Source organism: Ranitomeya imitator, chromosome 2, assembly GCF_032444005.1.
Source record: "Ranitomeya imitator isolate aRanImi1 chromosome 2, aRanImi1.pri, whole genome shotgun sequence".
In the NCBI taxonomy this organism is placed as follows: domain Eukaryota; kingdom Metazoa; phylum Chordata; class Amphibia; order Anura; family Dendrobatidae; genus Ranitomeya; species Ranitomeya imitator.
Genome location: NC_091283.1, coordinates 654,161,987 through 654,188,543, shown reverse-complemented (window position 1 = coordinate 654,188,543; position 26,557 = coordinate 654,161,987). Strand labels below are relative to the sequence as shown.

Below are 26,557 nucleotides of genomic sequence, written 5' to 3'. Positions count from 1 at the left end.
TACACATTCCCATCACCTCTCCGGACATGTCCATGCATTATAGAAAGATACTTGATATGATTTCCAGATCCTCTCACCTCTCCAGTCAGCAGGTAGATTATCTCTAGGGTGAGGCTTAATATTCTCTCCGTCATCTGTTTGCGGTCCTTGTTCATCGTCAATAGATCTGGCAAAAAAAGCACTTTCAACTACAGCAAAATGTTAAAATAGAAGAACACAAGTTATAAAGCTCAACATAAGATCATGCAATATCTGCAAGTAGGTGCAATGTAAATGTGGAAACACGTGTATAACGATTACATTTTATAGTTAATAATATACACAAATATTCAAATGAGATGAACCAATACCTTTCACCCTTCCACAGCATATGCCACTTTCACCAAAGAATAGACATGTCTCCTTCCAGAAGCACTTAGCTCATCCGGGTCGGGAGGAGGGGTAGGCAAGGTAGGCACCTGCCTAGGGCACCACTTCCTGCCTACCCAATGGGGGCTCTTTTTGAAAAAAATGCTTAATGTCTGCGTTCGCTCGACATCTTCCTGCAGCCGCTTTCAGCACAGTGATGGTCAGGGCGCAGGCACATAGGTGAGCGATGTGGTGAGGGGTGTTCTGATGGGGGTAATAAAATGAGGAGTGGGGCTGTGCTATGGCGGGAAAAATGAGGCGAGGAGCTGTGCTGATGGGGGGAATAATTGTGGGGCTGTACAGATAGGGGAAATAAACTGAGGAGCTGTAGATGGGGAAATAAGCTGAGGGTCTGGGCAGGGGGTAAAATGAAGGTCTGTGCACAAGCGGGTAAATAAACAAGAGGGGCTACGCAGATGGGGGAGAATAAACGGACGGGCTGTTCAGATGGGGGAATAAGTTGAGGGGCTGTGTAGATGGGGGGGGGATAATAATAATAATTTTTATTTATATAGCGCCAACATATTCCGCAGCACTTTACAATTAAGCAGGTACATGTACAGACAATAAATTCAGTACAAGTTAAGACAATTTAAACAGTGACATTAGGAGTGAGGTCTCTGCTCGCAACCTTACAATCTACAAGGAAATGGGGGGACACAATAGATGAAAAGTGCTTGTTATTTCAGGTCTGGCAATTATAATAAGTAGGGATTTTCATATAAAGCTGCATGATCCGGTCATCAGCTCGTGTGTTTAAGTGCAATAGTCAAGTATCAAGTGCAGTTATCGTGTGCATGGAGGGTGTGGAGTCAGATCAATAGTAGGGTGCAGATTCAGAATAATATTTGGAAGGAGGGAACAGGGCAAAGTTAGTTTACTGAGTAGTTAATGTGGTACGCTTGTTTGAAGAGATGGGTTTTTAAAGCGCGCTTGAATAGGTCGGGGCTAGGTATCAGCCTGATTGTCTGGGGAAGTGCATTCCAGAGAGCTGGCGCAGCACGAGAGAAGTCTTGGAGACGGAGGTGTGAGGTTCGGATTACGGGGGATGTTAGTCTTAGGTCATTTGTAGAACAGAGGGCACGTCTAGGGCGATAGACAGAGATGAGAGAGGAGATATAAGGTGGTGCAGAACTGTGGAGAGCTTTGTGGGTGAGAGAGATGAGTTTATACTGGACCCTGTAGCGAATGGATAGCCAGTGTAATGACTGGCACAAGATGGAGGCATCGGTGAAGTGGCTGGACAGAAATATGACCCTGGCTGCCGCATTCAAGATGGATTGGAGAGGAGAAAGTTTGGTAAGAGGGAGACTGATCAGAAGAGAGTTGCAGTAGTCCAGACGGGAATGAATAAGAGCAACAGTAAGAGTCTTAGCAGTTTCAAAGGTGAGAAAAGGTCGGATTCTGGAGATGTTTTTAAGATGCAGGTGATAAAATGAGCGGCTGTGCAGATGGGAATAATAAACTGTGGGGCTGTGCACATGGGGGGATAAAATGTGAGGCTGTGAAGGGGGTGTGGGAGCAGCAAAATATATGAGGAGCTGTAGTGCCTGTACTGTATATGTGGCTGTGGAGGTCACTATACTGGGGGCTGTGGTGAATATCATACTGTTTGAGGAGCTGTTTATGGGCCATAATACTGAATGGGGTGCGGTGAGGGCCATCATAGTAGAATGATGCCTAAAACAGCCCCTATGTACAGTGAGGTCTGAATACTTTCCATACCCACTGTATATTTATTGGGGTCTGTGGTGGACATCATTCTATATATGGGGGCTGTGGTGGTAACCATACTATATATTGGGGGGTTGTTGTGGATATCATACCATGTGGGCGGATGTGTTGACCATCGTACTGTGTAAGGGGACAGTGTGAGGATTGATATCATACCATGTGGGCGGATTTGGTGACCATCGTACTGTGTAAGGGGACAGTGTGAGGATTGGTTACAATCCGAAGAGGGTAGCATGGTGGGCAGTATGAGGACATAGTGTGAAAAGGAGCACAGAATGGATATGGAGAGGGGACAGAGTGCAATGGAGGCATAATATGGAGAGAGGTTAGCATGGTGGGGGGACAGTGTGGAGCTATAAAAAGTGTAATGGAAAAAGCATAGTTACTTACCGATAACGGTATTTCTCAGAGCTCATGACAGCACTACCAGAGAGAGGGGATCCGCCCTTCTGGGACAGGAAACCTATAGGATAAAAGGGCGGTACCTCTCTCCTGCGTCAGTTTGGTTTACAAAGCATCAGAGGTCCTCCAGGTTAGTGACAACAGGAAAATATACAATTTTAACATATTGCTTAGCAGGATTACACCATGTCTAAAATCAAAATACACACTTCATATAATAAGGTGCTCACCGCACAAGGGGGGGAATAAGAAGGTGCTGTCATGGGCTCTGAGAAATACCGTTATCGGTAAGTAACTATGCTTTCCTCAGTCGCCCATGACACCACTAGCAAAGAGAATTGCAGAGATTATTGCACTACCTAGGTTAATACGATTAATCCCCAATCCCCACAGTTTTAAGCGTACCCTAAAAACTCATTTGTTCAGACTGGCCTACCGCCTCAATGCATTAACCTAACGATCCCTGTGTGGCCTATTTAAAAAAGAAAAAAAAAAAAACAATTAGGTTCCTCGCATCATGTTCTCATTCACTTTATGCAGTTAATAGCCCTCTGTGTCTGTACTGCTACAAACTTAGGCAGTTAACTGGTTCATGCAGCTTTACATGAACACCCGAGCCTTACACTATGGCTGGTCCGAATAGCTAAAGCAATTGTTACCATCCACCTCTCATGTCTCCCCTTTTCCTCATAGTTTGTAAGCTTGCAAGCAGGGCCCTCATTCCTCCTGGTATCTGTTTTGAACTGTATTTCTGTTATGCTGTAATGTCTATTGTCTGTACAAGTCCCCTCTATAATTTGTAAAGCGCTGCGGAATATGTTGGTGCTATATAAATAAAAATTATTATTATTATTATTATAGGGAGGGACCACAGCCTGCAAGACCCTTCTTCCGAAGGTTAAGTCAGGTGAAGAAGCTAGATCTAAGCGGTAGTGTCTACAAAAGGTTGAAGGTGATGACCAGGTGGCCGCCTTACAGATTTGGTCTATTGATACCTCCGACCTTTTGGCCCAGGAGGTCGACATAGCTCTTGTAGAGTGCGCTTTCAGCCCCTTGGGAACTGTGTTTCCAGTGGACGAGTACGCAAAGGCTATCACATCTGTTACCCAGCGAGCTATAGTGCTTTTGGAGGCTTTGAGTCCTTTTCTAGGTCCCTGAAAACAGATAAAGAGAGACCCTTTCTTCCTATGCTGTTGGGTGGATTCTAAGTATTGTAGTAGACACCTTCTCACATCTAATATGTAGAATTTTTCCTCTTTCTTATTTTTAGGATTTGGGCAGAAGGAAGGAAGGATTATCTACTGGGACCTGTGAAAATTGGAAGCAATCTTGGGTAGATAAGCGGGGTCTGTTCTTAAAGTACCGTCACATTTAGCGACGCTGCAGCGATCTAGACAACGATCCCGATCGCTTCAGCGTCGCTGTGTGGTCGCTGGAGAGCTGTCACACAGACAGCTCTCCAGCGACCAACGATGCCAGTCCCCTGGTAACCAGGGTAAACATCGGGTTACTAAGCGCAGGGCCGCGCTTAGTAACCCGATGTTTACCCTGGTTACCAGTGTAAACGTAAAAAAAAACCAAACACTACATACTTACATTCCGGTGTCTGTCCTCCGGCGTTCTGCTTTACTGCACTGTCAGCACCGGCCAGCTGTAAAGCACAGCGGTGACGTCACCGCTGTGCTTTACGGCTGGCCGGCGCTCACAGCCAGTGCAGGAAAGCACAGCGCCGGGGGACAGACACCGGAATGTAAGTATGTAGTGTTTTTTCTTATTATGTTTACGCTGGTAACCAGGGTAAACATCGGGTTACTAAGCGCGGCCCTGCGCTTAGTAACCCGATGTTTACCCTGGTTACCAGTGAAGACATCGCTGAATCGGCGTCACACACGCCGATTCAGCGATGTCTGTGGGAGGTCCAGCGGCGAAATAAAGTTCTGGACTTTCTGCTCCGACCAACGATGGCACAGCAGGATCCAGATCGCTGCTGCCTGTCAAACTGAACGATATTGCTAGCCAGGATGCTGCAACGTCACGGATCGCTAGCGATATCGTTCAGTGTGACGGTACCTTTAGTATTACCCTATCGTCCATGATTTGCGTGAAGGGAGGATTTGCAGATAGAGCCTGGAGATCACTTATTCTACGGGCAGATGTTAAGGCTGTGAGAAGGGCAGTTTTAAGTGATAAGGTTTTAAGTGGTATCGAATCTATGAGCTCCAACGGGGGTTCTGTTAGAGCTGACAAGACTAAATTTAAGTCCCAAGTGGGTAGTCTTAATGTTTATGGGTTTAGATCTTACAGCAGCTTTAATAAACCTTGTTACTCATGGGTTAGCGGCTATATTCTCATTGTATAATGCACCTAAAGCCGCTATTTGCACTTTTAAGGTGCTTACCGAGAGGCCTAGATCTAAGCCTTTTCGTAAAAAATCTAATACTTTAACAACTGGGACCCCATCTTGTAATTTTACCCCAGAGGTGGACAGAAACTTTTTCTAGGTTTTACCGTAGATTTTAGTTGTAAAGGTACCTTTACACTAAGCGACGCTGCAGCGATACCGACAACGATGTCGATCGCTGCAGCGTCGCTGTTTGGTCGCTGGAGAGCTGTCACACAGACAGCTCTCCAGCGACCAACGATGCCGGTAACCAGGGTAAACATCGGGTTACTAAGCGCAGGGCCGCTCAGAGTTGAAAGATATCCTCAATCGAGCGGTCGGGTCTAGACTTATTTCGAGCAATGAATACAATTTTTTGTTACCTAAATTTCCAACCGTGGCAACCTTTTATGCACTCCCCAAAGTGCATAAGGGCTTTAGTCCCTTAAAGGGACGCCCTATTGTGTCGGGGGTGGATGCCCTTTCACAGAACTCAAGCGTATATGTGGATAAACTATTAAGGTCCTTTGTGACTGCTCTACCCTCCTATATCAGGGACACAAGTGACCTCCTGACCAAATTAGAGGGTATTGTGGTGGAACCAGATACTATCATTGCCTCCATTGACGTGGAGGCACTGTATAGCAGTATCCGCCATCAGGATGGTCTCAAAGCCGTCAAATACTTCTTGAGCAGTAGAGGTACCCATTTTGCATCACATAACGCTTTCCTGATTGAACTTTTGGAGTTTGTACTCCAACGGAACTATTTTCTCTTCAATGGGAAGTGGTACCACCAGCTCAGGGGCACAGCAATGGGGAGCCCTTGTGCTCCCACGTATGCTAATTTGCTCCTGGGCTGGTGGGAAGACACTTTTGTCTTTAGGGACGAAGATGACATATGGTGCCCCAGGATTATTTTCTGGGGTAGATATATAGATGACATCCTTGTCCTATGGAGGGGTGATGCTGGTTATTTTTCTGACTTCCTAAGCTATTTGAATACCACATTGGAAGGTCTCTATTTCACTTTTGAAATAGGTGGTGACAGCATCACCTTTCTCGATGTCTCCATTAAAAGGCTTAGTGATGGCTCCCTTGGTACGTCTATCTACCGCAAACCATCGGCTACAAATAGCCTTCTGAGATGGGAGAGTCATCATCCCTTCCCTTTGAAACGTGGCATCCCGAAGGGACAGTTTCTTCGTTTACGAAGAAACTGTTCGTCCCTGAGTGACTTCAGAATTAGATCCACTGAACTTAAACATCGTTTCAGGGATAGGGGATACCCCGATGATGTGATTGGTTCCGCATTTGACACAGCTTTGGACTCTAACAGGACATCTCTCCTAATACCAAAAACTGAGAGTGACTCAACATCTGCCACACGTCTCATTGGTACCTTTGACGATCAGTCCAAAAAAGTGTTTGACATCCTCAAGAGACATTGGCAGATATTGAAGTCTGACCCGGATGTTAGTGGGTTTATCTCTCCACATCCATCAATTACATACAGGAGGGGGAGGTCAATCAAGGATAGCATTGTTCAGAGCCACTTTGTGCCCCCTAAAAAACAGGGCACTTGGTTGGATAATAGATCTACCGGCACATTCAGATGTGGACATTGCTCTTTCTGTAGATTTATTTGCGTCTCCAATACTTTTCAGAGTTCAGCTACGAATAGGATCTTCTCCATGACACAATTTGCTAATTGCAGAACAGTAGGTGTCGTGTATCTCTGCACGTGTTCGTGCCCAAAGGATTACGTGGGTAAAACAAAACGAGAACTGAGGGTTTGGATAAGTGAACACCTCGGGGATATCCGGCATCGCAGAGATACTCCAATTGCACGACATGTCACCAACGTACATGGTGGTGATCCAGGCTCCCTGAATTTCAGGGTCATTGAAGTTATCCCTCCCTCGGTAAGACGAGGTGACTGGGATAAAAGAATTGTGCAGCGCGAGACAAGATGGATTTATTTAATGAGATCGATGAGCCCTCTGGGCCTCAACGAACAGCTGACCTTAACTGGTTTTACCTAGCCCCCTGTCAGGTCCTATGTTATTAGTGCTATAGCCAGGTATATTTATACAGTGTTCATTTTCTGTTTCATTTTTGGGATACTATATTGGTTTATTTCTCTTTTCGTTTTCTTGTTGTCCTGATGTGTGCTGGTGGTATCCATTTACTCTTGTATGTGGATTAATCCGTCCCCTTTATGGTCAATAAGGCTGCTTCTTTTTGTGCATATGTTATTTCATGTGCTTCTCGTGGGATATTACATATTTGGCACGTAATTTGCAACACTTAATTTATGTGGTGTGTATCTTGCATTTCATCTAGTAACAATGTGACACTTTCAGGGATGAAACCATCTATTGGCATAGTTCTGTACGCTGTTTTGGTGCATGTGCTGTTTGTTCCTATTATTGTATGTATTCGGCGCCTCACTTTTACAGCGCTTCCTCTTGGAACATATTTAGGCGTTTTACTTAGCGTCATATCTTTGAGATTTCCCAAAGGTTTATTTGGTGTACCGTTTTTATGACGCATGCGCTGTGTGTTTCTATTAGGGTACGCACTGTGCGCCTCATTTATACAGCGTTTTCCCTGTACCACCTTATGTCATTACGCATGCGCCACTCGTCCCTATCATGGAACGCATTGTGCGCCTCACACAGTGCTTGCCCCACAGTACTTTACGTCAGACTTCCGAGACTTTCTAAAGGCGCGCTGTTATATGACGCATGCGCTGTCTGTTTCTATTGTGGACGCATGCGCTGTCTGTTTCTATTATGGAACGCACTGTGCGCTTCACTTACACAGCGCTTGCCCTTCCGGATGATGTCACTTCCGGGGGTAGTCCTGTCTCGGCGTGCTCCATACTTACCCACGTGTATTTATATGGACATATCCTGTGAGTATACCACAGCTCTTATCTTTTTCTTTTATGCGGCTACAATACCCCTGATGAACCCCCGTTACATCTATATGGGGGGGAAACGCGTCGGGCATTGGTCGGGGAGACTGCTGTCTTTTGCTTGATGTGATGTCTGGATTCATCTGACAATACCGTATACCCACCACGGACCCGTGATATTTGGAGTCATCTGACAATGCTGTATACCCACCACGGACCCGTAGATGAGTATTAATGCTCTCACCTTTTTTTTGCTGTCATATGAGGGGGATCATTGTGTCCTGTTATACTGCTTATCGCTCCTGTGGGGGCCTCAGATTGGTGGGATATGGTGGACTTGTCATTTTGAAATATGTACTGAAACAGCAACAGTACTATGAGCGATCTTTTTGTACTTGTCCTAAACACCGTTTCAATAGGATGAACCTGTAATATCTATCAAGCATTTGTATTATTATTATTTTTTCTTTGGGCGGTAGGAGTTATACATTTGGTTCTCTGATTGCTGTACTTCATTGTCTTACTGAAGTTTTTTGATGGTACTATACTATATGGTTGACCTTTTGCTTATCGGGTGACCATGTCTATATATTCTAGCATTTGAGTTACCTAAATCATTATACTCCTTAAACCCAGAAAATCACATTTATTTATCTATTCTGGACAATATTAGTATTGCCTCATTCACGCCGATTCAGCGATGTCTGCAGGGAGTCCAGCGACGAAATAAAGTCCTGGACTTTCTGCAGCGACCAACGACATCACAGCAGGATCCTGATCGCTGCTGCGTGTCAAACTGAACGATATTGCTAGCCAGGACGCTGCAACGTCACAGATCGCTAGCGATATCGTCCAGTGTGATGGTACCTTTACTGTTTTCCTACTTTTCAATAGTGTGGACACTAATTTATCCGAAAAGCCTCTTGCCTTTAGAAGTGACCTCTCAAGTTCCACGCTGTCAAGTGGAGACTCTCTGACTGAGGGTGGAACACCGGTCCCTGCGATAGGAGGTCCAGAAGGACCCAGGGATCGGTGACCGATAGCATCCTCAGCCAGGAAAACCAGGTCCTTTTGGGCCAGAAGGGGGCTATTAGGATGAGTCTCGCCCTGTCCTGTCTGATTTTATGCAGAACTGCCGGGATAAGTATATGAGGGGGAAAGGCATATTTGAGACCTTGAGTCCAGGGAATCGTGAATGCATCCAGTGCCCGAGGGCCTCCCCTGGTGTCCAGAGAACAGAATTCCTTCACTTTCCTGTTTTCTACACTGGCAAAAAGGTCTATTACAGGGACCCCCCATAGTTTGGTGATCTGATCGAAGACGCTTTGATTCAGTGTCCATTCCCCATTTTAAATGGGTACGGCTTAATTAGACTGCTTTTTGCTTCTCTACCCCTTTTATATGTAGCGCAGAGAGGGATAGGAAGTTGTTTTCTGCTAAGGTGAAGATTTGGGAAGTGGCCTTCATTAGGGCTTGGGACCTGGTCCCCCCCTGGTGGTTCAGGTAGGCTACCACTACCTGATTGTCCGAAAAAAAAACAGACATGATGTCCCTGCAGGCTGGGAAGAAAAAATGATAGAGCGCGGCTCACCGCTCAAAGTTCTTTTTGGTTTGAGGATGCTCCGTATTCTTGACCTGTCCAGACTCCCTGAGTGATACTGTTGCCCAGGTGAGCTCCCCAACCCGCTGAACTGGCATCCGAGGTAACTATCCAAGATTTATCTATTACCCAAGGAACCCCCTTTGATAGGTTGTTGGGATCCAACCAATAGGCTAGGGAACGAATAGTGTTTGAGTTTAGAGTCATATGTCCTTCTAGATGTCCCTCCAGTGTAATCCGATTCCTCAGTATATCCCACTGGAGGTTCCTCGTTTGAATTTGTGCCCACTGTATTGCTGGAAGACAGGCAGAAAGGGACCCCAGTAGTGACATCGCCCCTCTCAAGGTCATATGAGGGTTTGAGCAAGCTCTTGAGACAAGATTTAATATTTTTTGTTTTTTCTGGTCTGGAAGACGACATTCCTGTGTTATCGAATCCAAAGTTAGGCCCAAAAACTCTTGAACTCTGGTCGGTTCTAGTTTTGATTTTTGGAGATTTAGAAACCAGCCTAACTCCGTTAGAGTTTTTATTACTCTGTCGCATTGTTGGCGACAGTGTTGGGCTGAATTGCTGACAATTAGAAAGTCGTCCAAGTATGGTACTATTAAAATGTCTTTTTCTCTTAGATGGGCCATCATTTCCGCTATCAATTTGGTAAATATACGGGGTGCCACTGAAATGCCAAAGGGAAGGGCTTTGTACTGGTATTCCCTTATTTCTCCTCCCATGACCACTGCTAGTCTGAGGTATTTCTGGGTGTTTTTGTGGATGAGGACGTGATAATACGCGTCGCTGAGATCCAACACTATCATGAAGCAATTCGGAAACAGGTTTTTGATTGTTGATTTTATTGATTCCATTTTGAAACTTTGGTTCTTTACATAACGGTTTAGCTTCCGCAAGTTTATTATTGTACGGAAGGATTCATCCGGTTTTGGAACCAGAAACAGTGGGGAAAAGAACCCTGTCCCTCTTTCCAGTAGGGGGACTTCTTGAATGATGTCTTTGTTTATGAGCTTTGAAATTTATTGTTCCAATGCTTGTTGTTGCTGAGGTGAGGATTTTAGTGGGGTGACCACATAGTTTTGGGGAGGAAGGGAAGTAAAGTTTATTTGAAGTCCCATTTTTATCAAGTTCAAAATCCAAGTGCTGGTCGAGATTTTTTCCCAGGCCGGAAGGTATTGAGATAATCTCCCTTCCACCCTGGGGGAGGTGTCACTTAGGTGTCTTTTTATCCCTTGGGGAATTACCAAAGAGGAGCCCCCTATCCCTCCTTTTCCCATCATCCCATCTGTTCTGTTCCCTTGGGGGACGTCTCCGGAAAAACTTCCTATTCCAAAAGGGCCGCTTAACAAATGGTGTGGCCAGGTTAGGGAACCCTTTTTTCTTATCTCCGGCTTTTTGTAAAATGTCATCCAGGGTCTCTCCAAACAAAAAATTTCCCTCACATGGAATTGAACAAAGTTTTTGTTTAGTCTGTAGGTCGCCTGGACAACTTTTTAGCCATAGCGTCCTACAAGCTGCATTAGATAAAGCTGCCGATTTGGAAGTGAGTTTAATAGAATCGGCTGACAAGTCTGCCAAAAAGGCTGCCGCCCCTCTAATCATGGGAATCGATTCTATCACTTTATTCCTAGATACTCCGTCTATTAGTTGTTTTTCTAAGTTATCTATCCAAATCATTAGAGATCTAGAAGTACACGCGGCTGCTATTGCAGGCCTTAAACATCCCCCTGCCGATTCCCAGGCCCCTTTAAGGAAGGTATCGGCTCTTTAATCAAGGGGATCCTTCAGAGTTCCCATGTCCTCAAAGGGCAACGCAAATTTTTTTGAGGCCTTAGCTACTGCTACGTCAAGTTTAGGGGCTTTATCCCATGAAGTAGAAGCCTCTACCTCGAAGGGATATTTCCTTTTAAGGGAGGGTACGGATGAGTTTTTTCTTTCTGGTTTCTCCCACTCCTTTTTAATTAATGCTTGAACATTTTCGTTAAGTGGAAAGACTGTGCTTTTTCTGACCTAATCCTCCAAACATGATGTCCTGTACCGTTTTGTCATGACGGGGATCCAGGACCCCCATGGTCGATCTTACAGCTTTCACAAGGGCATCGACTTCATCTAAAGGGAAGCAGTGGCGACCTCCACTCTCAGAATCCGAGGAGGAGGAGGAACCCCGCCTGTCTGAATCTCCATCTTCAGAACTAGAGGAATCAGAGTGTTTCCACCAACATAGAAGAGGATTCTTTACTGTTAGGGCAGTGAGAATCTGGAATTGGTTGCCTGAGGAGGTGGTGATGGCGAACTCAGTCGAGGGGTTCAAGAGAGGCCTGGATGTCTTCCTGGAGCAGAACAATATTGTATCATACAATTATTAGGTTCTGTAGAAGGATGTAGATCTGGGGATTTATTATGATGGAATATGGATGGACAAATGTCTTTTTTTGGCCTTACTATGTTACTATGTTATGTTAGGGTACAGGTATTTTCTCTTTAACGCCTTCCCCTTTAAGGGATTTAAACGCTGTTTCTACCTCTGATCTGATTACAGATCACAATTCAGAGGCGAAATTAGGGGTTTCCTCACAAAGGACCTGTAATATATAGGAATCACACAATTTCTTATCCCAGGTTTGTGACAAGGGTTTTCTGCACAGGGGACAGGACCTATGCTTAGTTTTCTCCGTTCTTTTTCTTGCCTAAAAATAAACGGAAAAGGGGACCCCAATTAATTGGTGAACTTTCACGAAGATCACTCACCCATCTTGCGCAGCCATAGGTACCGGTTCTGGAGGAGGTATAGGATCCTGTATGAGATCCGTAGTCGGTGGTGTCGGCTGGTTAGCCATACTGGAGACTTTAATCTGCGGCGTGGAATGGCTGCTGGAGTGAGTACTGCAGGTGCCGGCAGAGAATATTTTTCTTTGCGCATCCGGCTTGCACTGGTGGTGATGCTGCTGCTGCTGTAATGGCTGTGGCGGCTGGAGCTGCTGATCGCTGTCCTCCATTATTGGGACTGCATGCAGCAAGGAAACATCTCCACAGCGATCTTTTTAAAAGGAATTTTGGCGCCAATCCACCCCCTCCTCCAGGGCTGCGTTATCGGGAAGCGCTGATACCCATATCTTGATCTGTGCATGCGCGCACTGCCTGGGACCCAGAAGTAGAGATGCTCTAGATCCGGGGCGGCGGCCATCTTGGTGCACCTCGCACACCGTGCGCATGCGCCCGCCCCGAATCAGGAAGCGCTTGTTGCAACATGAAGTTGTAAGGCACACCGGGTCCCCGCAGCCCCTACCCCAATCCGGGGAGGCGGCCGCGCTTCGCTCCGCGCACTCTGCAGACCCCTCGGTCCCAGCAGTGGCGGCGTTGGACACCGCACCAGCCATGACAGGGGCCTCCCCGCCGTCATAGCTCGACTGGCCGGCTCTGGATCTTTAAGGTACCGATCCTAGAAAGTTCCCTGTCACGGACAGGAAACCAAACTGACGCAGGAGAGAGGTACTGCCTTTTTATCCTATATGTTTCCTGTCCCTGAAGGGCAGATCCCCTCTCTCTGGTAGTGCTGTCATGGGCGACTGAGAAATAAGAGAGGGGACAGCCATGGTATAGGCCATGGTTCGTAAGGGTGGACGGTGTGGCGGTTATAGCTGATAATGGTAGACAGTGTGGAAGTCATATAACACAGGAGGTTTATTTAGGGCCATAATATGGACAGATATTTTTATGCAGAGGGCATTTTAACCCCTTAACCCCCAAGGTTGGTTTGCATGTTAATGACCAGGCCAATTTTTACAATTCTGACCACTGTCTCTTTTTGAGGTAATAACTCTGGAACGCTTTCTCGTGACATATTGTACTTCAAGATAGTGGTAAAATTTCTTTGATATCACTTGCTTTTATTAGTGAAAAAAATGGAAATTTGACAAAAATTTTGCAATTTTCCAACTTTGAATTTTCCTGCCCTTAAATCAGAGATATGTCACACAAAACACTTAATAAGTAACATTTCCCACATGTCTACTTTACATCAGCATGATTTTGGAAGCAAATTTTTTTTTATTAGGAAGTTATAAGGGTTTAAAGTTGACCAGCGATTTCTCATTTTTACAACACCATTTTTCTTTAGGGACCACATCACATTTGAAGTCACTTTGAGGGGTCTATATGATAAAAAATTCCCTAAAGTGACACCTTTCTAAAAACTGCACCCCTCAAGGTGCTCAAAACCACATACAAGAAGTTTATTAACCCTTGAGGTGCTCCACAGGAAGGAATTTTTGGAATGTTTAAAAAAAATGAACATTTAACTTTTTTCACAAAAAATTTACTTCAGATCCAATTTGCTTTATTTTACCAAGGGTAAAAGAAGAAATTGGACCCCAATAGTTATTGTGCAATTTGTCCTGAGTACGCGGATACTCCATATGTGGAGGTAAACCACTGTTTGGGAGCATGGCAAAGCTCGTAAGGGAAGGAGCATATTTGACTTTTCAATGCAAAATTGGCTGGACTTGAGATCGGACACCATGGCGCATTTGGAGAGCCCCTGATGTGCCTAAACATTGGAAACCCCCACGAGTGACACCATTTTGGAAATTAGACTCCCTAAGGAACTTATCTAGGTGTGGGGAGTGTTACAGAACCCCCCAGCACCAAGAATGTTATGCAGTATATGTATGTATAATAGTTTCCATGTGAAATGCATCAGTCCACAGGCTGCGCCCCTGGACAAGATATTCTCTTTCTGACCTCCCCCCACCTTTGTAATTCCCACATTAAATATTGGCAGGATCCGGCCCCCTGCGGCTATTGTAATGTAGGTCTGGCCTGCTGTGTTCCTATTGGCCTGCCCTGTGTATCTGTGTTAGGCTACGTTCACATTTGTATTCTGCCGGGCTGCGTCGGGCGCAGCCGCGGCGACGCATGCACCATGTGCCCTATATTTAACATGGGGGTGCATGGACATGCATTTGCATGCGTTTTGCGATGCATGCGGTTTTTTTGCCGCAAGCGTTAGGGTGCAGAGGACGCAGCAAGATGCATTTTTTTTGCGTCCAAAATTCGGCAAAAAAGGACGCATGCGTCGCAAAACTATGCGTTTTAGCGTGCGTTTTTGTTTGCATTGTGCGTTGCGTCGCCGACGCAACATCGCACAACGCAAATGTGAACGTAGCCTTATATATTATGTGTGCTGTAAATAAAGGTAGTTCTTTTAGACTGGAAATACGTGGGGTAGCAGTCAGCTTTTATATGCTCTCACATAACCAAGGAATTCCAGCCAGCATCCTTCATTCAGAATCCAGCAAAAGCAGAGTGGACCTCCTGAAACACGGGGTGGTACTGAAAGAGGTACCCCAGCTTGTTAGACCCCGTTACACTGGTGGCAGCAGTGGGATACTACTCAGCCCGGCGGAACTGGGGGAGCTGCAGGGGACTGGTGTTCTCACACACCATCCAGGGCTCCACAACAAGGGAGGTATACAGACAGACCCAGCAGACCATGGATGAGGCATGCACAGCAGGTTTCGGATGCCACTATATCCAACCCCACCAAATCGGCCTTGGGAAGAGGACCAGAGTAGCTATATGACCGCAACAAGAAATGGAAACTACAGGAGATGTTCCAGCTTCAACAGATTGAATAGAATTTAATGCAGGAGCTACAAAATGTGGAGGAAGCCATGCGTGGACCCAATGGATACCAGTTGTTACTCTTCAATTACGTATGGAGTTTGTTTTTTCGTAAGGAGCATATGGAATATGCTCTAAGGAAACTGGATGATCGGAAGCCTATCATGTCTGGTTAATAAAGGTGGGGGGAGGTCAGAAAGAGAATATCTTGTCCAGGGCGCAGCCTGTGGACTGATGCATTTCACATGGAAACTATTATACATACATATACTGCATAACATTCTTGGTGCTGGGGGGGTTCTGTAACAGTGAGCACTTTAAACCCCCAAGTGCTTCACAAAAGTCTATAATGTAGAGTCGTAAAAATAAAAAATCCTATTTTTTCCACAAAAATGATCTTTTCGCGCCCAGTTTTGTATTTTCCCAAGGGTAACAGGAGAAATTGGACCCCAAAAGTTGTTGTGCAATTTGTTCTGAGTACGCTGATAGTTCATATGTGGGAGAAAAACCGGATTACTTACCGATAATACTCTTTTATAGACCCACGACAGCAACCACTTGAGAGAGGGGATCCGCCCCTAGGAACAGGAAACCCTATGGAGAGATAAAAGGGGCGGTCCCCTTCGCTACCACAGTTGGGTAACAGAGAATGAGAGGAACCGCCCACCAGTTTTAGTAGGCAATCCAATATTCTTATTTATATTTACTTAACTTAAGTATGACTAGCTAAAAGAACCATTAACCCTTATCAGAGCTAATATTCAAAATAACTATTAGGGAGGGAAGTGAAGGGGTGCTGTTGTGGCTCTATAAAAGAGTATTACCGGTAAGTAATCCGGTTTTTCTCTTTGCCACGACAGCACCCACTTGAGAGACTTTCAGAGATAGTCATTTGGGGGGGATCACCGTGTTAAGAACTGATCTATCGAAAGATAAGTCAGTGGAGGAAGACAAGTCCAATCTATAGTGACTGTAAAAGGTAGTAGGAGAAGACCAAGTTGTGGCCTTACATATTAGTTCAATTGGGACCTCTGCTCTTTCAGCCCAGGATGATGCTATCGCCCGGGCAGAGTGTGCCTTTACGATCTCAGGCGGATTATCCCCTTTTGATGAATAAGCCAGGCATATTGCGTCCGGAATCCTCCGGGATAACGTACTTTCATGACTCCAGATCCTTTCTTATGGCCCTCCAGGGGCTAGTTCTATCTAGATAAGCTATTATGGGCCCTTCTCACATCTAATGTATAGTATTTTTCCTCTTCCTGATTTGCGGGGTTATTATAAAAGGAAGGAAGGAAGGAAGGAAGATTTCTTGAGACCTATGGAATTTGGTGCCTACTTTAGGCAAGTAAGAAGGGTCTGTTTTTAGGATAATTCTATCCTGGAATATAGACAGAAAAGAAGGATCTATTGACAATGCCTGAATGTCACTTACTCTTCTTGCTGATACTAAGGCAACAAGAAGAGCTGTCTTAAGGGAGATGTATTTTATGTCGGCTGAGTGTATTGGTTCGAATGGGTCCACTGTTAAGGCTTCGAGAACTAGATTGAGATCCCATGGTGGTATGTGGGGAATTTGGACTGGTTCTGACCTTTAGCATGCTGAAATTAATCAGGCTATCCACATATCTCCTGCAATATTGTGACTATATAAGGCACCCAGAGCAGATACTTGTACTTTCAAAGTATTAACTGATAGGCCTAAATCACTCCCTCTTTGGGGAAACTCCAAGATAGTAGAAATTGGAATTTCTTTTGACAGAGCTGCTGGGAAAAGACTAAGAAATTTCCTCCATTCCATAGTAGCTGCCTCTCAAATTCCAGGCTGTGAACCATAGGCCCTTCACATGAGGGTGGTTGAAGGGGCCCTGGGACAGGAGATCCTGATCCTCCAGGAGAATCCACGGATCCGTGCTCGACATGGCTGAGCCAGGAGAACTATGGTCTCTTGGGTCAAAATGGTGCTATTAGAATCACGTTTGCTCTGTCCTCCCTTATCTTCCTGATTACTGTCGGAAGGAGTATCATTGGAGGAAATGCATATGCTTGCCGGTTTGTCCACGGAACTTGGAGGGCATCGAGGATATTGGGGTTGTCTGTCAGAAACAGTGAAGCGAATTTTTCGACTTGTCTGTTGCTCCTTGTTGTGAAAAGGTCTATTTCGGGTGTGCCCCATCTCTCTTAATATCCTGAAGATGTGATGGTTAAGTACCCACTCTCCTTGGTGGAGGGTGTGATGGCTGAGGAAAGCCGCTTTTGAATTGCCCACTCCTCTGACATGCAGTGCTGACAAGAATAGAAGATGTTTCTATAGTTAGGATGTCATCTGCTATAGACATGAGAGCTCCTGATCTCGTTTCTTCTTGATGATTTATGTACGCGACAGAAGTCATGTTTGTCACGATATGGTATGAAATATCATAAGTAGTTCTCTTGCTAGCCTGCGTGGGCTAAGCCCCCCTTCTTGGAGTGATGCTGCAACAGTTTGTAGCTTCAAATTCCTGACTTTCAACTCCCAAGCCCCCCTTCCCTTTCATTCAGCCAAGAGCTGCTTTGCCAATGTACTGGGGGGAGTTTTATGGCCGAAAGGTATTTACGACCAGGTTAGAATCTTCCTCCAGCTGGAACTGGAAAATGGCTCCAAAGTTCATGAAAGATTCTTTGTTTGGTTTATGTACGATATTATGCACAATGTTTACGTTAAGAACATAACAACAAGAAGAGCTGTCTTAAGGGAGATGTATTTTATGTCGGCTGAGTGTATTGGTTCGAATGGGTCCACTGTTAAGGCTTCGAGAACTAGATTGAGATCCCATGGTGGTATGTGGGGAATTTGGACTGGTTCTGACCTTTAGCATGCTGAAATTAATCAGGCTATCCACATATCTCCTGCAATATTGTGACTATATAAGGCACCCAGAGCAGATACTTGTACTTTCAAAGTATTAACTGATAGGCCTAAATCACTCCCTCTTTGGGGAAACTCCAAGATAGTAGAAATTGGAATTTCTTTTGACAGAGCTGCTGGGAAAAGACTAAGAAATTTCCTCCATTCCATAGTAGCTGCCTCTCAAATTCCAGGCTGTGAACCATAGGCCCTTCACATGAGGGTGGTTGAAGGGGCCCTGGGACAGGAGATCCTGATCCTCCAGGAGAATCCACGGATCCGTGCTCGACATGGCTGAGCCAGGAGAACCATGGTCTCTTGGGTCAAAATGGTGCTATTAGAATCACGTTTGCTCTGTCCTCCCTTATCTTCCTGATTACTGTCGGAAGGAGTATCATTGGAGGAAATGCATATGCTTGCCGGTTTGTCCACGGAACTTGGAGGGCATCGAGGATATTGGGGTTGTCTGTCAGAAACAGTGAAGCGAATTTTTCGACTTGTCTGTTGCTCCTTGTTGTGAAAAGGTCTATTTCGGGTGTGCCCCATCTCTCTTAATATCCTGAAGATGTGATGGTTAAGTACCCACTCTCCTTGGTGGAGGGTGTGATGGCTGAGGAAAGCCGCTTTTGAATTGCCCACTCCTCTGACATGCAGTGCTGACAAGAATAGAAGATGTTTCTATAGTTAGGATGTCATCTGCTATAGACATGAGAGCTCCTGATCTCGTTTCTTCTTGATGATTTATGTACGCGACAGAAGTCATGTTTGTCACGATATGGTATGAAATATCATAAGTAGTTCTCTTGCTAGCCTGCGTGGGCTAAGCCCCCCTTCTTGGAGTGATGCTGCAACAGTTTGTAGCTTCAAATTCCTGACTTTCAACTCCCAAGCCCCCCTTCCCTTTCATTCAGCCAAGAGCTGCTTTGCCAATGTACTGGGGGGAGTTTTATGGCCGAAAGGTATTTACGACCAGGTTAGAATCTTCCTCCAGCTGGAACTGGAAAATGGCTCCAAAGTTCATGAAAGATTCTTTGTTTGGTTTATGTACGATATTATGCACAATGTTTACGTTAAGAACACGAAAATATATATTCGTATTCCCACTCGGTGTATCTACCCATCCCTTGAAACTCGGGCTTCTAACTCCATCTGGTAAAGAAGTAGGGATTTCTCTGTAAATATGTATCCCAGATAGGACATATTTGATCTCATTAGAATGCTCACGTTAATCCGAGGTGAATGATGGGTTTGTTATGACTCTGACATGTTTTGTAGTGAAGTTATAGAAATCAGAGAAAATAGTTTAAAGTTTACTCCGAATGTAGAGAGAGGAGGGTCTGGATAAGCCAGCCTTTCTGTGATGTCACAGCCTTAAGGTTTTAAGTGTCTGGCAGGCTTCCCCAGCTCAGACTTCTTCTTGACTTCTTGTCTTCTCCTGAAGCCAGCAGCACGTCCAATGAGCTGGGACGTATGGAAAAAACTCCACTAGCCTGGTTGCCTGCCATGCTTTGAACATGTGAGTGTTACATTTTCTCATTTAATCCCTGTTTATTTCATAATTACCCTTGTACATATTTGCAATTGTCTCATTTGTAACATCTTTATAAAATATTTTTGATAAAGCACTGCCTAATTTTTTTATGGGATATAATATTATATGTTAGTTCATTCTCCATGCTCTAAACGTACCCTGTCTCTGGAAGAGAATTACGCTACTGTGTTGGGTTAGCTTCGGACCCGTTTAATCGAAGCTGGTGGCAGCGATAGTGTGCAGACTGTTGAGTGATGTTGTAGCGACTGCGGCGTTGATAATTACTGTTCCTGCCTGAGTGGGAGTAGTTATCGCGTCGCTGCAGCGTGCCCAAAAGCCAGTACATAGCAGGCAGCCTTTCTGGCGACTAATTACCCAGGGTGCAGTACCTAATCTGACCTGAGAGTAAGGGGGGCGCCAGAGAGCTGCAAGTTTTAAGTGGAACGGTAAGCGGGATATACATAAATCCCTGCAGTTGGTGGTATATTGAAAGCAGTGGGATACCTAGAATAAGCCCCTGCTGTAAACTAAGAGGTCAATAGCCTTGTGTGTGTTTTCTCATCACATTGTTAGCAGTGGAGGGATAACTAAGATAAGCCCCCCTGCACATGTGATAGCCGTCTGTTGGCCTAAAATCACCCCAACCCGTGACGTAGGGGTGACGGTCACGGTGTGAATCGTGACAAATTGGTGGCAGCGGTCAGGGGATTCCTGACAATGTTGTCTGATAATATTCTTGTGTGTGTTCCTTGTAACTGCGGAAGGAATTTACACATGGCATGATAGATGGCTTTTAGTTCCCTTTCATTAGATGAATCGTCTGACTCACTAATAGACCATTGTCCTTGAACTATCTGATCTCCTAGATGTGCTCCCCAACCTCTAGGACTGGCATCAGTAAAAATTGTTCTTGAGGGTTTAACCACCCAAGGGACCCCAACTACAAGATGATTTGGCTCTAGCCACCAGGTTAGGGACTCGATTACTTCTATTGGTAGGGATAGATGACTTCCTAAATGACCCTGTAGTCTTTCTTCTTCCTGTAGTATGGTATACTGTACCTGTCTAGTATGGAATTGAGCCCATGGGACAGCCAGAATGCATGATGTAAAGGAACCAAGAAGGGACATGCCTTCCCTGAGGGAAATTATAGGGTTATTAACTAGTGATTGTACTTTATTCCTTATTGTTAGCTGTTTAGCTTCTGGGAGGAAACATCTCTGACTTACGGAGTCTAAGAGAAGACCTAGTTATGTTTGGCGAGTTGTTGGAGACAATCTGGAATTTTCCCAATTAATTAACCATTCCAATTCCTGCAGAGATGAAATTGTATCAAATAGGCGTTGCTGGCACTGTGAAGGGGAATTTCCCACCACTAGAAGGTCCTCTTAGTATGGGACTATAGGGGTATATTTTAACCTTAAGTATGACATCACTTCTGACATTAATTTGGTAAAGACCCTAGGAGCTATTGACAGTCCAAAGGGCATTGCTGTATAATGAAAATGACATACTTGTCCTTTCATCATGACCGTCACACGAAGATACTCCTGATGTTCGATATAAATTGGTAGATGGTAGTACACATCTTTTAGGTCAAGGACTGCCATAAAGCAACTAGGAAACAGAAGTTTTACAGTGGATCGGATAGACTCCATCTTGAAGGTTTGGTTTTCTAAGATATTCAATTTCTTAAGATTTATTATAGTTCTATATGACCCATCTGGTTTTGGAACCAAAAATAAAGGGGAGTAAAATCCCTTTCCCCTCTAATGAAACGGGACTTCTACTAGTACCCTTTTGGATAGGAGATATCTTATTTCCTGCTCCAAAAATCCCTATTGAGATTGAGATTTTTAGAGAAGTCAACAGGAAGGAGTCCGGAGGGACTCGGGCAAATTTTAGTTTTAGGCCTGAGGTTATGAGGCTAGTTGCCCAAGAGTTGGATGTTACCATTCCCCATTGTTGGGAGAAAAAAGATAATCTACCACCCACTGGTAAATCTGTCCTAGTGTGGTTTCTCTTGCATTTTAAATGGACGTTTTCCGAAAAATGCACCTTTTTGTTTGGTATCTTTATTGGCCCAGCGGTCCCGGTTTCTAAAATCCTTTCTCTTATTAAATACGGGTTCCCGGAATGCTCTCCTATAAGATGGAAAATAATTATTAGGGAATCCCTTTTTCCTCTCACCCGCCTGGGGTGAGAATTTCGTCTAGTTTTGTACCAAACAGGTACTCACCCTGGCACGGTAGGCCAGAGTTTAGATTTTGTTTGAGCATCTTCTTTCCAACCCTATAGCCAAAGTGCTCGGCGTGAAGCGTTGGCTAGGCCTGCTGATATAGCTGCTAACCGAATAGAGTCAGCAGAAGAATCCGCCAGGAAGGCTGTAGCATTTCTAATCAAAGGTATGGAAGAGATTAGTTTATCTCGGGAGAGACCGCCTTTTAAACCTTCCTCTAGAATGTTTAACCAGACTAACATGGACCTTGCCATACATGTAGCTGATATTACCGGTTTAAATGCCCCTGTACATGATTCCCATGACCTCTTTAGAAGGGAGTCAGCTTTACGATCCAGTGGGTCCTGTAAGGAACCCGAATCCTCTACTGGTAGTAAAGATTTTCTGGACGTGGATGCTACTGCAGCATCTATTTTTGGGGCTTTTGTCCATGTAGACAAATCCTCATCGTTAAAGGGATAACGCCTTTTTGATGATGAAGGCAACCCTTTCTGCCCCTGGCTTTCCCATTCCTTTTTGACCAAGGTTTTGATTGCTGCAATTACTGGGAAGGTTGGTCTTTTTTCTCTGATAAAGGTACCGTCACACTAAGCGACGCTGCAGCGATACCGACAACGATCCGGATCGCTGCAGCGTCGCTGTTTGGTCGCTGGAGAGCTGTCACACAGACAGCTCTCCAGCGACCAACGATGCCAGTAACCAGGGTAAACATCGGGTTACTAAGCGCAGGGCCGCGCTTAGTAACCCGATGTTTACCCTGGTTACCATTGTTAAAGTAAAAAAAAACAACCACTACATACTTACCTACCGCTGTCTGTCCCCGGCGCTGTGCTTCTCTGCTCTGGCTGTGAGCGCCGGGCAGCCGGAAAGCACAGCGGTGACGTCACCGCTCTGCTTTCCGGCCGCTGTGCTCACAGCCAGTGCAGAGAAGCACAGCGCCGGGGACAGACAGCGGTAGGTAAGTATGTAGTGGTTGTTTTTTTTACTTTAACGATGGTAACCAGGGTAAACATCGGGTTACTAAGCGCGGCCCTGCGCTTAGTAACCCGATGTTTACCCTGGTTACCAGCGAAGACATCGCTAAATCGGCGTCACACACGCCGATTCAGCGATGTCAGCGGGAGAGCCAGCGACGAAATAAAGTCCTGGCCTTTCTGCCCCGACCAGCGATATCACAGCAGGGGCCTGATCGCTGCTGCCTGTCACACTGGACGATATCGCTAGCCAGGACGCTGCAACGTCACGGATCGCTAGCGATATCGTCTAGTGTGACGGTACCTTAAGCCTGCGAACATGATGTCCTGTGTGGTTTTGGGGTCTTTGGTATCTTTAATACCCCATGGTTTCTCGGACAGGTTTAACGAGACTACCTATGCTTTCTTTTGGAAGGCATGTGTCTTGTTCACCTTCTGAGGAAAGGTATTCCTGGGAAATACCCGTATCCCTATCTTTAATATCAGCAGAATGGTCAGATTTTGGCGAGTCATATTTTTTTCTGGTTTTAATTTCTGGAATACTATCCGAACCCCTTAAGGCTCCTAATTCCTCTTTGATCATCTGTCTAATATCTTCTGACCTTACTGAGGATTCTTCACGTAAGGTGGACTCAATACATGTGTGACACATTCTTTTTGTATGACTATCCGAGAGGGGCTGGGAGCATAAAGCACATTGTTTGTGCTTAGATTTTTCAGTTCTTTTTGCCTAGGGTGCATAGAAGAAAGAGGGAACAACAATCAGCTTAAGGCCGGGATCACACACAGAGAGAGACGGCCGAGTCTTGCAGGTTAAAACCAAGCTCTGGCACCGGCACTCCAGAGCGGAGCGTGCGGCCGCATAGCAATACATGGAGCCGCATGGTCAGCTCAGGAGTCCCGGTGCCAGAGCTTGTTTTTAACCTGCGAGACTCGGCCGTATCTCACTGTAGTGTGAATCCGGCCTAATAGGGTGGAAAATACACTCACCCCAGTGAAGCTTTCGGTCAAGGTACCAGCTGAAGAGGAGAAGACCGAGACACAGGCTGAGAGGTAGATCGATCGGATCTCTTTTCTTCAGCGCTCCTTGTGGAGAGTCTGCTCTGCTTGGAGTGTCCGCTGCTGCTTGAACGGCTGCGAGGTGCAACTGCTGTGTCTTCCAAAGAAGGCACCGCTGAGTCCTTTGGGGATGCCATGCTGGACACCGGAGTATCACCGCCGATGTCTTTTTATAATGGAAGCCGCCATCTTCATCCTGTTGCACCCGGAAGTACTCGTCAGTTCCGGGTCGCGGCCAAGTTGTGTGTGCCTGCGCATTGCCGCTGTCCCCAGCGCAAGTGCCAACTCTCCTCCTAATTCACCCCGGAAGCTTTCGCATCACTTCCGGGGGAAGACACACCGGGCCACATGACCGAGCGTGCACCCGCCGAGCATGGCGAGGCGACGGGCTTACCTGCATGTTTTTCGCCCTCCGCAGGCCACGAGAAGACGCTCATCCTCCGTGAGCCAGGCGACTCCCCGAACCTGGCCTCACGGCGCCTGCCAGCAGGGCGGGGAGCTGATGACAGGACCCCCGATGCTGCTTCCAGCTCTGGAGCCCTTGCTGTCCTCAAGGTAACCACGCAAGCGGCATCCAGGCTAGGCATCCTCTTCTCTCCTTGAGTTCCCTTAGGAACAGGAAACCAACAACTGTGGGAGCGAGAGGGACAGCCCCTTTTATCTCTCCGTAGGGTTTCCTGTTCCTAGGGGCGGATCCCCTCTCTCAAGTGGGTGCTGTCATGGCGAAGAGAAAAACTACTGTTTAGGCACATGTCAGGGTTTGGAAGGGAAGAAGTGGCGTTTTGGAATGCAGACTTTGGTGGAAAGGTCTGCTGGCATCATGTTGCATTTGCAGAGCCACTGATGTGCCTAAACAGTAGACACCCTCCACAAGTGACCCCATTGTGGAAACTAGACCCCCCAAAAAACTTATCTAGATGTGTTGTGAGACCTTTGAACCCCCAAGTGTTTCAGTAAAGTTTATAACCCAGAGCCGTGAAAATAAAAAATCATTTTTTTCCCACAAAAATGATTTTTTTAGCCCCCAAATTTTTATTTTCCCAAGGGTAACAGGAGAAATTGGACAGCAAAAGTAGTTGTCCAATTTGTTCTGAGAACACTGATACCCCATATGTGGGGGTAAACAACTGTTTGGGCGCACAAGAGCTCAGAAGGGAAGGAGCACCATTTTACTTTTTCAAAGCAGAATTGGCTGGAATTGAGATCAGACGCGATGTCACGTTTGGAGAGCCCCTGATGTAACTAAACAGTGGAAACAAGGGCTGTGGAGTCGGAGTCGTGGAGTCGGAGTTACTTTTGGTTTGAGTCGGAGTCGGTAGAAATGTACCGACTCCAGCTTTAAAAAAATGTATTAATATTTCATATTTGAACTTTCATATGAATTTTATAAATGTTACTCAAATATATTCTATCATACTATGAACAACAGTGATAAGCAGTTCTGCTGGAGATAGACATTTCTTAAGGCCCCGTCACACTTAGCGACGCTACAGCGATCCCGACAACGATACGACCTGTCAGGGATCGTTGCTGCGTCGCTATGTGGTCGCTGGTGAGATGTCAAACTGTGAGATCTCCCCAACGACGCAGCAGCGATGCGGCGACCTGTACAACGATGTCACATGGCAGCTATTTCATGACGATTAACAGACCTCAATGAGGGACGTCCTGTCATGAGGTCGTTGGTAAGGTGTCAAACACAGCGATGTGTGCTACCCAGCGGGACCTCAACGATCAAAAAAAGGTCCAGGCCATTCCGACACGACCAGCGATCTCACAGCAGGGGCCTGGTCGCTGCTACGTGTCACACATAGCGAGATCGCTACTGAGGTCGCTGTTGCGTCACAAAACTTGTGACTCAGCAGCGATCTCGCTAGCGATCTCGCTTTGTGTGACGGGGCTTTACTTCTTGTGTGTCACTGTTCTCCACTGCCCTTATCTAATCTTATACTTGGTTAACCTCATGCTACCCCAGCCCCCCTACCTACAATGTATGAAACTGAAAATGTATTGCAAATTCTTAGTAGTAAAGCTCCTCCTCTAGACTAGATGTTTGGTGTGCGTCTTCCAAGCATCTCACAGCTGCTACTCAGAAGAGGAAGACTGTAAGAAGTATTATCCTTTCAACAAACTTTGCATCAGTTAACTGTGAGTACATGAGGAATAACAGTATTACTGACCACTGTATCAGTTGTATGGACCTGGCAATAATTTTGTACAATTGTTTTTAGGAAAAATCAATTGTCATTTGGATTGTGAATGCAGAATTAAAAACCTGAGGTTGTTCTTTTCTCTCAAAATAATTAGATCAGATTTGAGGGCATCCATGAAGGAGGATCTGACAGAGGCAATAATTTTTCTGAGGACAAATTTATAGATTTCTTCCTATTAACTGCATAACAGTGTTTATTGCATATTTACTTACATGAGTTTAGAAAAGTTTATAAAAGTTATTTGCTATATTCTAATTGTATTCTAATAAATATAATTTTTGCTCTAAGTGGTCTGATTACTTATATGATGGTGAGAAACTGAATAAGCACGATGTTAATATTTGACAACAGTAAATTTATTGTTACGAATTGGGCATTTATGAAGGAGTCGGAGTCGGCGCCGGAGTCGGAACCTGATAAAATCCAGGAGTCGGAGTCGGAACTGTGGCTTACCGACTCCACAGCCCTGGTGGAAACGCCCCAATTCTAACTCCAACCCTAACCCGAACATACCCCTAACCCTAATCTCAACCCTAACTACAACCCTAACCACATCCCTAACCCGAACACGCCCCTAAC

General features: G+C 45.5%; 1 protein-coding gene across 9 annotated transcripts in view; it reads right to left on the bottom strand.

Moving 5' to 3' along the window:
* Positions 1-26,557, bottom strand: part of LOC138667072 (oocyte zinc finger protein XlCOF6-like) — a 157,652-nt gene that overhangs the window by 70,008 nt on the left and 61,087 nt on the right. For 6 of the 9 annotated variants that reach the window (XM_069755333.1, XM_069755340.1, XM_069755334.1 and 3 more), the window contains exon 2: positions 78-166. In XM_069755333.1, the coding sequence (XP_069611434.1) occupies positions 78-155 (78 nt within the window). In that variant the 5' untranslated portion in view covers positions 156-166. Of the gene's footprint in view, positions 1-77; positions 3,877-15,596; positions 16,873-26,557 lie in introns of those variants that run through there. The other 3 variants (XM_069755335.1, XM_069755336.1, XM_069755332.1) reach the window with 3 other exon arrangements.